Source organism: Scyliorhinus torazame, chromosome 21 (genome assembly GCF_047496885.1).
Source record: "Scyliorhinus torazame isolate Kashiwa2021f chromosome 21, sScyTor2.1, whole genome shotgun sequence".
Taxonomy (NCBI): Eukaryota; Metazoa; Chordata; class Chondrichthyes; order Carcharhiniformes; family Scyliorhinidae; genus Scyliorhinus; species Scyliorhinus torazame.
In genome coordinates this window covers 28,015,155-28,031,161 of record NC_092727.1, presented here as the reverse complement: position 1 = coordinate 28,031,161, position 16,007 = coordinate 28,015,155, and the positions used below count along the sequence as shown (strand labels likewise).

At 46.6% G+C, this 16,007-nt stretch overlaps 1 protein-coding gene across 3 annotated transcripts in view; it reads right to left on the bottom strand.

The window, feature by feature from the left end:
• Positions 1-16,007, bottom strand: part of thyn1 (thymocyte nuclear protein 1) — a 32,062-nt gene that overhangs the window by 14,502 nt on the left and 1,553 nt on the right. For all 3 annotated transcript variants that reach the window (XM_072486649.1, XM_072486650.1, XM_072486648.1), the window contains exons 2-3: positions 4,483-4,551; positions 1,852-2,051 (exon numbers count right to left, since the gene is read on the bottom strand). In XM_072486649.1, the coding sequence (XP_072342750.1) occupies positions 1,852-2,051; positions 4,483-4,525 (243 nt within the window). In that variant the 5' untranslated portion in view covers positions 4,526-4,551. The remainder of the gene's footprint in view (positions 1-1,851; positions 2,052-4,482; positions 4,552-16,007) is intronic.

Here is a 16,007-nt window from a genome sequence, read left to right as displayed (position 1 = left end):
ATATTTACTTCCACTTTCAAGTTGTACAGGAGAAATCTTTCTTGGACAATTTATCTTCTTGAATAGGATCATCCACAGTTTTCTCAATGCAGTGATTCAATTCAACTGTCACACCATTAAATATTTAGAATAAACACGACTGTTGAAACCTCAATAATAAAGGGTTGATACTTTAAATTGAGATTAACAACTTAAATTCTTCCCCTTTCAAGAATCACAGAAAGGTCCCAGTAAAATGATGACGCCCATTGCTGGCATCTGGTTACAAATATCTGATATGTATGTGGCACGAGTCATTAATATTAGGAGCAGCAATGATATGATGCATTGTTAGTTTACGTGCATGCTTTAACTGAACCCATTGCAACTAGTAAACTACTTTATCAGCATCTTGCAATATTGGTAATTTGACAGGAAAATATCCTACTGGCTGTTTATAACTATGCAGACAATAACATTGATTTTGGTGACTGCCTCAGCCCTCATTAACATGTTCTGCACATTGCACACAGTGACACTAAATTCAAATTTGGAGGAAGATTCAATACTTGCAACCCAAATAAACTGCATAAGATCTTCTCCATTCTGTAGAAGAATTAGAAGATTTTCTCTTGCCTGGGTGCATCATAGAAGGTGTACAATTGGATTCTATTTTATCAGTAATCCAACTGGGTAGAAAGATCAAATGATTCCTGAGCAACAATATAGAATGATTAAACAACATAGGTCTTCACTATCAGTGAGAAGCATTGGAGGTCCCAAGTGTCTTTGTGCAACATAACTTTTAAGAGGCCAGAAGACAAAGACTGAATGGTTCACAATTATACCTGCAATTTTTTGTGCAGCAAGTCTGGAGACTCTGTTGCTTCTCATTACAATATAATTTCAACATCTATATAACACAATTTTATCACAATAACTCAAAAATCTAATTAAACTGCAAGAAAAGAGTGCAATAATAGGTTAGTAGACAAACGGTTTAAGTCAATGGAAAAGACAATCTTGAGAATCATGAGCAGGATAAAACAGGTTACTGATTTGCTATGAGTTCATTCTGCACTCCTGTCCTGGCAATTTCATCCCACAAAGCCCACTCACAGTAGACTTCCATTAGCAACAAGACAAACAGAACTCCAACGATGATCCACTCTCTGCTTGCAAGATAATTATGGATGACAAAGGCCGTCTTCCCCAGCTCATCGCATCCATCCAGAATGACACACAAACATATTAGGAGCAGGAGTAAGCCAGTCAGCCCCCCAAGCCTGCTCTACCATTTGATAACATTCCCTACATTATACCAGTGTCTACAACTCAGAAGTATTTAATTGGCTCTAAAGTGATTTGCAGCATCATGAAAACTGCTGTACTAAGGTTTTGTTTTCCTTTAATAAGACCGGCATGCAGTGGGTAGAGTGACTGCAGCAACGATGAAATTGCCGCTTTCCTCTGGCTGCTCAGGTTGGCGGACAACAAGAAACTCTGTTTACAGCAATGAGACCAGAATATTCCCCCCCCCTTCCCCGACCTAGACCACTGGCCCAGATGTTTGGCACCATTTGCACCAACCCCACAGGCCCTACATTTGGTAATAACACATTACCTTGGGCGGCACGGTGGCGCAGCGGTTAGCATTGCTGCCTCATGGCGTTGAGGGCCAGGTTCGATCTCAGCTCTGGGTCACTGACTGTGTGGAGTTTGCACATTCTCCCCGTGTTTGCATGGGTTTTGCCCCCACAACTCAAAGATGTGCAGGGTTGGTGGATTGGCCATGCTAAATTGCCCCTTAATTGGAAAAAAATGAACTGGGTACTCTAAATTTGAAAAAATAATTAAAAATTAAAAAAACACCTTCATATCAACACCATTTTCAAATCGGCTTTCTGGTTCTGATTTCATCAGCCAAAAGCTGTTTGCCTCTTTGTTGCCTTTTTCCTCTCCAGGTGGCCTTACTGTTGTTCGTCTGCCAGTGGCCAAACACTCTATGGCCACAAGTTCTGTTGAGTCATCCAGTTCCTTTTTGGCAGATTTGGCGGCTGGTTCAGTTGTTTCTATTGGCAACAGAGGGAAAACAATAAAGAAGTAACAGAATCTCTTCCTAAAGAACACTGTAAATACCTGACCTGTTAAAAACATAATACCTAGTAGAGTTACCTTCATTCTTTAAATACTGATCTATCCTCCATACACTGTGTGAGTATGCCCTCACTTAAGAATGTTCTGAAGACACCATGCGCTGCATGGGCAAATGAAATGTTATGATGTTGCAGATAGGTGATGCTGCATATGGTCCCCTGTGCGGAGGTAGGATTAGAGAAATGATTCTACAAAGGGTTCATGAGCAACTAGGGACTAAATTGAAAAGTAGAGCTATAATGGTAACAATCTGAGCCATGAGAACATTACATAGGGTAAATACGAAGAGAGTTGAATCTATGGTTCAAAGATTGCCATGGGGAAATGTGATTCAATTCATGTGGTACCAGTACGGGAGGAAGAGGAAACTGCACTGTCGGGACAGCCGTCACCTGAACTTCCCTGGGTCCAGTGTACTGGCTAATCATATAACTAGAGCTGAAGAGAAGACTTTAAACTGGGTAGTGGGGTGGATAGTTCATGTGAAGGAAATTTTAGAAAGTTAAAGTGAAAAGGTAAGACAGCAGTGCAGGCGAGTGATTCGGGTAATGATAAACAGTGTGTTAAAGGAAGGGACAAAATGTATAAACATAAGAGTGCACCAGCAAATAAGATCAGAGCAGGGGAAATGGGTAAAAAAAATAAAGAACACAACATTTGTAACAAGATGAATAAATTGATAGCACAAATAGAAATAAATGAGTATGATATGATGGCCCTTACAGAGTCACGGTTGCAAAGTGACAACGCAGGGAACTGAATATTCAAGGTTATTGAAAGGACAGGATGAAAGGGGTGACTTAATAATGTAATGAAGAATGGTCTTGGTTCAGAAGATCAAAATGTAGAATCAGTTTGGATGACACTTCGAAATTCATAACACAATAAGACAGTCAAATGGTTTTGTGAAAGGGAAATTGTCTTTTACAATTGTATTAGAGTTATTTGAGGATGTAACAAGCATGGTGGAAAGAGGGGAACCGGTAGATTTAGTGTATTTGGATTTCCAAAAGGCATTCAATAAGGTGCCATATAAAAGGCACAAGAGTTAATGTAAGTGACATTTAGCAAAGGACAGAGGACTTGCTAACTATCAGGAAACAGTGTCTGGATAAATGGGCCATTTTCTGGTTGGCAAACTGCAACTAGTGAAGCGCTGCAGGGACCAGTACTACTGATGCCTCAACTATTTACGATCCATATTAAGGACTTGAATGAAGGGACAAACTGTACTGTAGCCAAATTTACTGACGATACAAAGATAAGTAGGAAAGCAAGTTGTGAGGATGACACAAAGAGCCTGAAAAGGGATATAGGTAGGTTAAGTGAGCGGGCAAAAGAATTGGAAGATGGGAGTATATGCAAAAGTGTGAGGTTGTTCACTTTGGTAGGAAGAATAGAAAGGCAGAATATTATTTGTTGCAAATACACCAAGATTTTTATATAAATCAAACATCAATCTTTTCCTTAACCAAAACCATCCAAGTTCAATTACCCTGATAATTCAGTGAATTCAGTAATAGTTGACAGGATTCTGGGAGGGATGTTACACTTAGCTTCAGAACACATTGCAACACATAAATACAAGTTGTTGATAAAGATGTTTCTGTAGCCCAATGCCCACCCTACCCTTAATGTGCTTCTTTTGAGTACCCAAATAAACTAAATCAACAACTTGAAGAATAAAGTAAAAGGCAGCCTGAAAAGGGATACTGCATCAAAGCAATCAGAATCTCAAAGGAAACTTAAAACATCAAAACAAAATGTGGTTAAAGGGGTTGGATAAAACACCCTAGTCCTGGGGTGCCCACTGGGCATGGAAGGGCTTGATCGTGCCGATGGATACGGCGTGCTCCCTTTCCTGGGACACCCAGCAGCAAACATAGCTGCAGAAGAGGGACAGACAGGACAGACAAACCCCTCAACCAGTATCTGTGGGAGTACCAGACAGGAATGACCCCAGTAAAGTAACCCCACCCCCTGTAAATATCCTGCTGTCGTCCATTAACATGTCATTCAAGAATAATGGCCACCTGAATGAAGGACCAGAGGGTGTTCAAAACTCCTGGAGCAATACTCTAGCAAGGGATTAATGGCTTCAGGAGGGGAAGGAGGGAAGTAGAGAATGGGAGTGAGAAAATTAAAACATAAACTCAGAAATGCAAACACTCCTTATAAATTAGCAAAGAGGGAAATGTTTAGATTGGCTCTGTTTTGGTAAGCATCACCAATCACCACAGATCAAGATAGATCATTGAACAATATTTATCGGTTATAAAGCCACCACACTAAGCTACTGTCAACAACAAACACAATATGATCAGTAAAGCACAAGAAAAAGATTACTCGGCTTTCCAGATCCACCACGTTTTAGGTTTCTTGGAGGCATCTTCGATTTGTCAACCTTTTTGTATCCTGTAATTGAAAAATATTAAATGTTGTCAGTGAGTAAATACTGCGTTCATAAAGAAACTAGATAGAAGAGGTTTGCGAAAAGATAGCTTGAAAGCCACACGCAAATAGGAGTCACTCAACGGCAAAAGATTTTGATAGCTTGACTCTGCTTTTGGCGGTGCAAATAAATCAGGAGGATTGATGCCAGAGGAGTCAATAAGTTAGAACAGTCTGTTATTAATTTTCCAATGACCCAATAGTTCATCTTTAGTCAAGATTCTTAAGCCAGAAATACTTGCGAGAAAGGTGAAATAAATCACTATATTATTAGAATTGGTCAACCTCATCCCCATGAAAGAGAATGCTTCATTAATCGCAACACATTTTAAATGGGTGATCAATCTCAATTCACTATCATTTTCTTTTAATAAACATTTTATTGAGGTATTTTTGGTATTGTAACAACAACAAAATAAACAATGTACATGAAACTATAAACATAGTGCAAAAGCCGTCTCCCTTCCTTACAGGACCCGCCTTTATTAACCCCCTTCTCTAAGCTAAACTAACTCCCAACCCCCCCTCCTGCTGACGATTAATTTTCCGCGAAGAAGTCGACGAACGGTTGCCACCTCCGGGTGAACCCAAACAGTGAGTGAGCCTCTCAAAGCGAACTTGATTTTCTCCAAACAGAGAAAGCTAGCCATGTCCGATAGCCAGGTCTCCGACCTCGGGGGCTTTGAGGCCCTCCAAGGTAATAGTATCTGTCTCCGGGCTACCAGGGAAGCAAAAGCTAGAATGTCTGCCTCTTTCTCCTCCTGGATTCCCGGGTCTTCCGACACCCTGAAAATTGCCACCTCTGGACTCAGTGCCACCCTTGTTTTTAACACCGTGGACATGACATCTGCAAACCCCCTGCCAAAATTCCCTTCGGACATGCCCAGAACATGTGGACATGGTTCGCTGGTCCTCCCGCACATTTTGCACACCTGTCTTCCATCCCAAAGAATCTGCTCATCTGGGCCACTGTCATGTGAGGCCGATGACCGACCTTGAACTATATCAAGCTGAGCCTGGCACATGTTGCGGAAGCGTTGACTCTACTCAACGCGTCCACCCATAGACCATCCTCTCTCTCCTCCCAGCTCCTCCTCCCACTTGTGCTTCACCGCCTCGGTCTCCATCTCCTCCGACCCCATAAGTTCCTTGTACATGTCAGAGACGCTCCCCTCTCCTACCCACCCTCAGGAAACTACCCTGTCCTGAATCCCCCTTAGCGGTAGGAGCGGGAAAGTTGACACCTGTTTACGTAGGAAGCCCCGCAACTGCAGATACCCAAATTTGTTTCATCTCGCCAACCCAAACTTCTCCTCCAGCGCCCTCATACTCGGAAAGCTCCCCTCTATATACATATCCCCCATCCTCTCAATCCCTGCTCTCCGCCATATCCGGAACCCCCCATCCATACTTCTCAGGGCAAATCGGTGATTATTTAGATTGAGAACCAGATAGATGCTCCCTCTGCTCCCACATGTCTCCTCCATTGCCCCCAGATTCTCAGGGCTGGTGGAGTACCGTGCCGGCGGGAACGGCAGAGGAGCAGTTACCAACGCCCCCAGACTGGAGCCCTTGCATGAAGCTGCCTCCATACGCTCTCATGCCGACCCCTCCCCCACCACCCACTTCCTGATCATGGCTATATTCGCCGCCCAGTAATAGTTACTAAAATTTGGCAGCGCCAGCCCGCCCTCTCCCCGACTTCCATCAAGCATTACCTTCCTTACCCGCGGGGTCTTGCCCGCCCAGTAATCACTTTGTTGACCCGTTTAAAAAAGGACCACAGAATAAAGATGGGGAGACACTGAAATACAAACAGGAAACTTGGGAGGACCGTCATCTTCACCGTCTGCACCCTCCCAGCCAGTGACAACGGAAGCGCATCTCATCTCCGAAAATCGTCCTTCATTTGGTCTACTCGTCGGGCCAGATTTAATTTATGCAGCCGGTCCCATTCCCACGCTACTTGAATGCCTAGGTACCTAAAGCTTCCCCCTACTAATCTAAACGGCAGCTCCCCCCAAACACCTCTCCTCTCCCCTCGCCTGGACCGCAAACATCTCACTTTTCCCCATTTTTACCCCGAAAACCGGCCAAATTCCCCTGGAATCCTCATGATTTCTTCCATCCCCTCTATTGGGTCGATACATACAGAAGCAGAAGTCTGCATAGAGCGAGACTCTGTGCTCCTCCCCCCCCCCCCCCCCCCCCCCCCCCCCCGCCCCCCTCTCCCCCGGGACCAGCCCCTTGAGGCTCTCGGAGCAATCACTCTATAGCCAACGCGAACAACAGTGGGGAGAGGGGTCATCCCTGTCTCGTCCCCCGGTACAGTCTAAAATAGTCCGATGTTGTCCTATTCGTCCGTACACCTGCCACAGGAGCCTGATACAGCAACCTGACCCAGCCAATAAAGCCCCGCCCAAATCCGAACCGTCCCAGTGCCTCCCACAGATAATCCCATTCTAACCGATCAAAAGCCTTTTCTGCATCCATTGCGATCATGATCACGTTTAACAACCTTCTTACATTGGCCACCAACTGCCTATCCTTAACAAACCCCGTCTGGTCCTCCCCAATAATGGCCGGAACACAATCCTGGAGGACAACATTTTGGCCAGCCATTTGGCATCTACATTCAACAGGGATATCAGCCTTTAGGACCCACAATTCACTGTATCATCGATGTCATTGAGGTCTGCTGCCTCCATTTAGACTGGCTGCTTTTGGAAGAGTAATTGTAGCTCGTCAGTAACAAAGCCAAATAATTGTTTCTGCACCAATACTGGACCACAGCTGGTCACTCCAGTTCCACTGAAAGTTCAAATTAAGACCTTGGATCTAGAAATGTGACCTGCGCGATCTTCTTAGTATTACATGTAGCTCTTGCAATTTCCATTTGGTATTTTGAATAAGTATAAAAAGTAGTTTCCAGTCCAGGCATACAGAGATTTCCCCAAGCATGGAGATGAGGAGAAATTCTTCACAGCGCCAGGGACCAGAGTTTGATTCTTGGCTTGGGTCACTGCCTATCAAGAGTCTGCACGTTTTCCCCATGTCGGCGTGGGTTCCCTCCGGGTGTTTCGGTTTCCTCCCACAAGTCCTGAAAGAGGTGCTTGTTACGCGAATTGAACATTCTGAATTCTCCCTCAGTGTACAGATTTTCACAGTAATTTCACTGCAGTGTTAATGTAAGCCTACTTGTTGCACTAATAAATATTATTAAATACACAACATTATATCTTGGTGCACAAGAAGCCTGTTTATGTAAAAGGCATTTTGTTGACAGTGCCCAAGAGAATTGGAAATGGTCATTGGAAGTGGAAGTTGCTATTCCCCAGCAAAAAATGTGATCGTACTTCACTGACTGTGAAGTGCTTTGAGCCGTCCTGAGTTTGTGAAAGGCACTGGAAGTCTCTTTATTTCGCTACATTCTCAGCCTTTCCAAGTACTCTAGAAAAAAAGCTGCTCATTTAATCCACACCTGTCAAAATCACAGTGACAAAAAGAATGTTCTTTACGCCAAGAAACTGGATTTTTCACTTTTTCTATTGGGTTTTTGTTGTACATAGCACAGTATAAATACACACAAGATGATAAGACTTTTGCAAGGGTGGGTACCTGGGTGGCACCCCAAATGTTATTTACATTTCGGTCGTTGTTTGTTATTTACATGAGTTTAAATCGTTTTTTCTTTTCGTCCTTTTGTTTTCTTTCCTCCTTACTGCGTTCACTGTGGCCGTTGTGGTCCGTGTTTCCTTTGTTCCTGTGTTCCCCTCTCTTTTCTCCCTCCTGGTTTCCCCCTTTGTTGCTCCCGCCCTCCTCCCCCCGCTCCCCCCTTCTCTGCCGTCCACGGCTTTCACGCTGGGTTTGGTTTTGCTTTCTTATTTCCCTGGGGTTCAGTTTCCCCGGGCCCTCCCCCTATTTCCTTTTGTGTCTTGGCTACTCTCTCTTTGTCCCTGGCTATCTAGTTGCTAGCCACAACCAGAGCCCGGAACAGCTGGGTGAATGGCTCCTATGTTCTGTGGAAGCCATCTTCTGACCCACGAATGGCAAATTATATTTTCTCCATTTGGAGAAATTCTGATAGGTCGAACAGCCAGTCTGGAACTTTAGTTGTGCTGCTGACCACCAGTCACGCAGGATCCTATGGCAGGCGATCAGGGAGGCAAAGGCAAGGGCTTCAGCCCTCCTCCCCATGAAGAGATCCGGCTGGTCCGATACCCCGAAGACCACCACATTCAGGCATGGCTCCACCCTCATCCCCATCACTTTGGACATTGCCTTGCAGCAGGCTGACCGGTACCTGGCAAGTCTGGGGCAAGACCAGAACATGTGTGGGTGTGTTGGCCGGGTCTTCTTGGTACCGTTCACATCTGTCCTCCATCTCCGGGAAGAACCTACTCATTCAGGTTCTGGTCAGGTGTGCTCTATGTACCACTTTTAGTTACGTTAGGTTGAGTCTTACGCATGTGGAGTTGACCCTGTGCAGTGGTTCGCTCCAGAGTCCCCACCCTATTTCGAACCCCAAGTCTTCCTCCCACTTCTTCCTTGTAGCGTTCAGATTGGCACCGGCCCTCTCTATCAGTCATCCGTACTATAATTCCCTCTGCCTAAGATGTTTGCATGCAGTAGTTCCTCTAATAGTGACTGTCGCGGCGGTCGTAAGTATGTCCTTATTTCCTTGCATTGGAAGTTTTTACGCTGCAGGTACATGTATTCGTTGCCCCCTGCTAGATGAAATCTTTCCGTCAACTCATCCAGTGTTGTGACCCTACCATCGGTGTATAGATCTCTAACTGTCAATGTTCCCCCATCCTGTTTCCACCTTTTAAAGGAGGTATCTCTCAGCGCCGGTTTGAACCTGTGGTTGTTGCAGATGGGGGCCTTAATCGGACATTTTGGTTAGGCTGAAATGTTGTTGCAGCTGGTTCCACGATAGGAGTGTTGCCACCACAAACGGACTGTCTGAGTACTTCTTGGGTGGGTATGGGAGTGCTGCCGTGGCGAGGCCTGGAGGGAGGTCCCCTTGCAGTCCTCCTCCTCCGTGACCACCCACTCGGCTTTTGGTTCCTTTATCCACACCATTATTCTTTCTTCAGTCGCTGCCCAGTGATAGTATTGCAGGTTTGGGAGGGCTAGTCCCTCCCCCTGGATTTCATTCTCTGAGGATCTTCTTTGGGATCCTTGCATCCTCCCCCACCCCCACGCCCCCCACCACCCCCACCCACACGAACGCAATCATTAGTTTGTCCAGTGAGTTGAAAAAGGCCTTGGGGGTTATAGATCAGGATGGATCTAAGTGGCTGGTTGGGATTCTAACCTAAATTTTTTTACTATAGTCAGGGGAACAGATAGGCGCTTCTGTGGACGTGAAAGAGACTCCAGGATGGTATGTTGCCTCCCTGGTGCCAGGGTCCAGGATGTCTCCGAACGGGTAGAGGGAATCCTGAAGGGGGAGGGCAAACAGGTAGAGGTCGTTGTACATATTGGTACTAACGACATAGGCAGGAAGAGGCATGAGGTCCTGCAGCAGGAGTTCAGGGAGCTAGGCAGAAAGTTAAAAGACAGGACCTCGAGGGTTGTAATCTCGGGATTACTCCCTGTGCCACGTGCCAGTGAGGCTAGAAATAGGAAGATAGAGCAGACAAACACGTGGCTAAACAGCTGGTGTAGGAGGGAGGGTTTCGGTTATCTGGACCACTGGGAGCTCTTCCGGGGCAGGTGTGACCTGTATAAGATGGACGGGTTGCATCTAAACCGGAGAGGCATAAATATCCTGGCCGCGAGATTTGCTAGTGTCACACGGGAGGGTTTAAACTAGTATGGCAGGGGGGTGGGCACGGGAGCAATAGGTCAGAAGGTGAGAGCGTTGAGGGAGAACTAGGGAATATGGACAGTGTGGCTCTGAGGCAGAGCAGACGGGGAGAAGTTGCTGAACACAGCGGGTCTGGTGGCCTGAAGTGCATATGTTTTAATGCAAGGAGCATTACGGGTAAGGCAGATGAACTTAGAGCTTGGATTAGTACTTGGAACTATGATGTTGTTGCCATTACAGAGACCTGGTTGAGGGAAGGGCAGGATTGGCAGCTAAACGTTCCAGGATTTAGATGTTTCAGGCGGGATAGAGGGGGATGTAAAAGGGGAGGCGGAGTTGCGCTACTTGTTCAGGAGAGTATCACAGCTATACAGCGAGAGGACACCTCAGAGGGCAGTGAGGCTATATGGGTAGAGATCAGGAATAAGAAGGGTGCAGTCACAATGTTGGGGGTATACTACAGGCCTCCCAACAGCCAGCGGGAGATAGAGGAGCAGATAGGTAGACAGATTTTGGAAAAGAGTAAAAACAACAGGGTTGTGGTGATGGGAGACTTCAACTTCCCCAATATTGACTGGGACTCACTTAGTGCCAGGGGCTTAGACGGGGCAGAGTTTGTAAGGAGCATCCAGGAGGGCTTCTTAAAACAATATGTAAACAGTCCAACTAGGGAAGGGGCGGTACTGGACCTGGTATTGGGGAATGAGCCCGGCCAGGTGGTAGATGTTTCAGTAGGGGAGCATTTCGGTAACAGTGACCACAATTCAGTAAGTTTTAAAGTACTGGTGGACAAGGATAAGAGTGGTCCGAGGATGAATGTGCTAAATTGGGGGAAGGCTAATTATAACAATATTAGGCGGGACCTGAAGAACATAGATTGGGGGCGGATGTTTGAGGGCAAATCAACATCTGACATGTGGGAGGCTTTCAAGTGTCAGTTGAAAGGAATACAGGACAGGCATGTTCCTGTGAGGAAGAAAGATAAATACGGCAATTTTCGGGAACCTTGGATGACGAATGATATTGTAGGCCTCGTCAAAAAGAAAAAGGAGGCATTTGTCAGGGCTAAAAGGCTGGGAACAGACGAAGCCTGTGTGGCATATAAGGAAAGTAGGAAGGAACTTAAGCAAGGAGTCAGGAGGGCTAGAAGGGGTCATGAAAAGTCATTGGCAAATAGGGTTAAGGAAAATCCCAAGGCTTTTTACACTTACATAAAAAGCAAGAGGGTAGCCAGGGAAAGGGTTGGCCCACTGAAGGATAGGCAAGGGAATCTATGTGTGGAGCCAGAGGAAATGGGCGAGGTACTAAATGAATACTTTGCATCGGTATTCACCAAAGAGAAGGAATTGGTAGATGTTGAGTCTGGAGAAGGGGGTGTAGATAGCCTGGGTCACATTGTGATCCAAAAAGACGAGGTGTTGGGTGTCTTAAAAAATATTAAGGTAGATAAGTCCCCAGGGCCGGATGGGATCTACCCCAGAATACTGAAGGAGGCTGGAGAGGAAATTGCTGAGGCCTTGACAGAAATCTTTGGATCCTCGCTGTCTTCAGGGGATGTCCCGGAGGACTGGAGAATAGCCAATGTTGTTCCTCTGTTTAAGAAGGGTGGCAGGGATAATCCCGGGAACTACAGGCCGGTGAGCCTTACTTCAGTGGTAGGGAAATTACTGGAGAGAATTCTTCGAGACAGGATCTACTCCCATTTGGAAGCAAATGGACGTATTAGTGAGAGGCAGCACGGTTTTGTGAAGGGGAGGTCGTGTCTCACTAACTTGATCGAGTTTTTCGAGGAGGTCACTAAGATGATTGATGCAGGTAGGGCAGTAGATGTTGTCTATATGGACTTCAGTAAGGCCTTTGACAAGGTCCCTCATGGTAGACTAGTACAAAAGGTGAAGTCACACGGGATCAGGGGTGAACTGGCAAGGTGGATACAGAACTGGCTAGGCCATAGAAGGCAGAGGGTAGCAATGGAGGGATGCTTTTCTAATTGGAGGGCTGTGACCAGTGGTGTTCCACAGGGATCAGTGCTGGGACCTTTGCTCTTTGTAGTATATATAAATGATTTGGAGGAAAATGTAACTGGTCTGATTAGTAAGTTTGCAGACGACACAAAGGTTGGTGGAATTGCGGATAGCGATGAGGACTGTCTGAGGATACAGCAGGATTTAGATTGTCTGGAGACTTGGGCGGAGAGATGGCAGATGGAGTTTAACCTGGACAAATGTGAGGTAATGCATTTTGGAAGGGCTAATGCAGGTAGGGAATATACAGTGAATGGTAGAACCCTCAGGAGTATTGAAAGTCAAAGAGATCTAGGAGTACAGGTCCACAGATCACTGAAAGGGGCTACACAGGTGGAGAAGGTAGTCAAGAAGGCATACGGCATGCTTGCCTTCATTGGCCGGGGCATTGAGTATAAGAATTGGCAAGTCATGTTGCAGCTGTATAGAACCTTAGTTAGGCCACACTTGGAGTATAGTGTTCAATTCTGGTCGCCACACTACCAGAAGGATGTGGAGGCTTTAGAGAGGGTGCAGAAGAGATTTACCAGAATGTTGCCTGGTATGGAGGGCATAAGCTATGAGGAGCGATTGAATAAACTCGGTTTGTTCTCACTGGAACGAAGGAGGTTGAGGGGCGACCTGATAGAGGTATACAAAATTATGAGGGGCATAGACAGAGTGGATAGTCAGAGGCTTTTCCCCAGGGTAGAGGGGTCAATTACTAGGGGGCATAGGTTTAAGGTGAGAGGGGCAAAGTTTAGAGTAGATGTACGAGGCAAGTTTTTTACGCAGAGGGTAGTGGGTGCCTGGAACTCACTACCGGAGGAGGTAGTGGAGGCAGGGACGATAGGGACATTTAAGGGGCATCTTGACAAATATATGAATAGGATGGGAATAGAAGGATACGGACCCAGGAAGTGTAGAAGATTGTAGTTTAGTCGGGCAGTATGGTCGGCACGGGCTTGGAGGGCCGAAGGGCCTGTTCCTGTGCTGTACATTTCTTTGTTCTTTGTTCTTTGTAAGTAGGAAGAGTTACCAGGGCAGCACGTTCATTTTGATTATCTGCACTCTCCCTGCCAGGGAGAGTGGGAGTGTATCCCATCGCTGCAGGTCCTTTTTAACTTCCTCTGTCAAACTGGTCAGGTTTCATTTGTGGACCCCTGTCCAGTCATGGGCAATTTGGATCCCCAGGTAGGGGAATTTGTGCCAGGCCTGCTTAAGCGGCAGCTCTGCCCCTCCCCGTTACGGGTTCACCGAAAGATCTCGCTTTTGCTCATGATGAGTTTGTACCCAGAGAAGGCACCGAACTCTTTCAGGAGCGTGATGATTCCTTCCATACTGCTTTGTGGGTCCGAGATGTAGAGGAGCAGATCATCCGCATACAGCGAGACTCTATGCTCTCTGCCTCCTCTTTGGATCTCCTTCTAGTTCTTTGATGTCCTGAGCTTGATCGCTAGTGGTTCGATCGCTAGGGCGAGCAGCAGCGGGGATAAAGGCATCCCTGCCTTGTGCCCCTGTGCAACTGGAAGTACTTGGAGCTGGTGCTATTTGTCCGTACAGGAGTTTCAGCCATGCGGTGAATCCTAATCCGAGTCTGAAACGCTCCAGTATCTCTATGAGGTACTTTCATTTGACTCTGTCGAAGTTCTTTTCTGCGTGTAGGGAGTCATGATCATGTTCAGCAGGCACCTGATGTTCGATGTTGGCTGTCTATCTTTGACAAAGCACATTTGGTCTTCTGCAACCACCTCTGGTAAACAGCTCCCGAGCCTCTTGGCTAGGATTTTGGGCAATATTTTGGCGTCTACCTTTAGTAACGAGATGGGTCAGTATGAACCGCACCGTTAGGTCTTTTTATTTTTTAAGTATTAGCGTGATTGAGGCTTATGCCAGCATAGGCAGCAGTGTGCCCCTCACCAGGGAGTCTGTGAACATCTCCTGCATGTGCGGGGCCAATGCTGTCGCAATTCTTTTGTAGAAGTCGGCCGGGAAACTGTCCGGTCCCGGCGCCTTCCCCTCCTAATGGAGCTAATACTCTCCATGACCTGTCCCAGTTCTAGCGTTGCTTCCAGGCCCCGTTTCCTTTCTTCTCCCACGACTGGCATGTCCAGTCCATTGAGGAACGGCTTCATCCCCGGGTCCCTTGATGGGGGCTCCGAGGTGTATAGCCCCTAGTAGAAGGCCATGTAGGCTTTGTTCACCTTGTCTGGGTCGGTTTCTAGTGTGCCTCAGCTGTCTCTAATTTGTGGGATTTCCCTTGTGGCTGCCTGCTTTCTCAGCTGGTGCGCTACAAGGCAGCTGGACTGCCAGCAGGCAGCTGGCTTTGTCTCGTATTCACATAGGGCCCACCGTGCCTGACGGAGTTAGTGCACCGCTCTCCTCGTGGACAGCAGGTCAAAATCCATTTGTAGCTTTTCCCTCTCCACCATTAGCTCTACGGTCAGGGCCTCAGAGTATTGCCAGTCCACCTCCAGTATGGAGGCAACTAGCAGTTGCCTAGCTGCCCTCTCCTCCCTGTCTCTTCGCACTTTAAAGGCAATAATTTCTCCCCTGATCATAGCCTTTAGCGCGTCCCAGACCGTGGTGGGAAAGACCTCCTCATTCTGGTTGTTCTTTATGTATTCATCTATGGCCTGTGATATTTTCTCGCTGAAGGCGTTGTCGGCCAGTATGGCCATGTCCAACCTCCATGTGGTGCATTGGGCACTGCCTGTCTTCAAACTCTCATCCATATAATGTGGAGCATGGTCATAGATTACAATTCCAGAGTATTCCGCCCTGATCAGCCCCGGAAGCACCAATTTCCCCACTATATGTTGATCCTTGAATATACATTTTGTACTGGAGAGAAGAACTCCTTCTCCCCTGGGTGGGTGAATCGGCATGGGTCCACCGCTCCCATCTGCTCCATAAAGAAACAGTTCTTTTGCCATGTTGGAGGTCTATCCCTTTTTGGTGGTCGACCTGTCTGTCCATGGGTCCTGTACAGTTAAAGTTCCACCAAAGAACCCCCCCCCTCCCCAAACGCCCATGATCAGTTGGTGCGTGTCTATGTTGGGGATTTCCACCATGGTCTGTTTTATGAATTCCGTGTCGTCACAGTTGGGGCCGTACACTAAGGAGTACTACCTGTGCCCAGTCTAGGGCCCCACGGACCATGACGTACCCCCTAGGTCCGTAACCATCCTTGTCGGCGTAAACATCGTCCTCTTATTAATTAGTATGGCTATCCCCCTGGCCCTCGTCCCGTAGCAGGAATGGTAGATCTGTCCCACCCATCCCTTCCTCGCCCGCAGTCGGTCCTTCTCGCTCAGGTGAATTTTCACTTTCTACTGCTTCCTCCCGTGCATCCAGGAGCATATTTGCATACCTACTTCAGAGTCCCAAGTACCCACATCTCAAATATTAAATTGCATTTTTTCATCATGGATGCTGAAAGATCAGTGTATTTCCAGCATTTTCTCCTTTTGTTGCAAACTTCCAATATTTGCAGTGTGACTATTTTTTTTCCCATTTCCCTGTAGCTGTCAGCCGCAATCATTGGCAGGGGAACAATACTGACAGTCCCTACAATAAACATTACCACATATATTACTTTG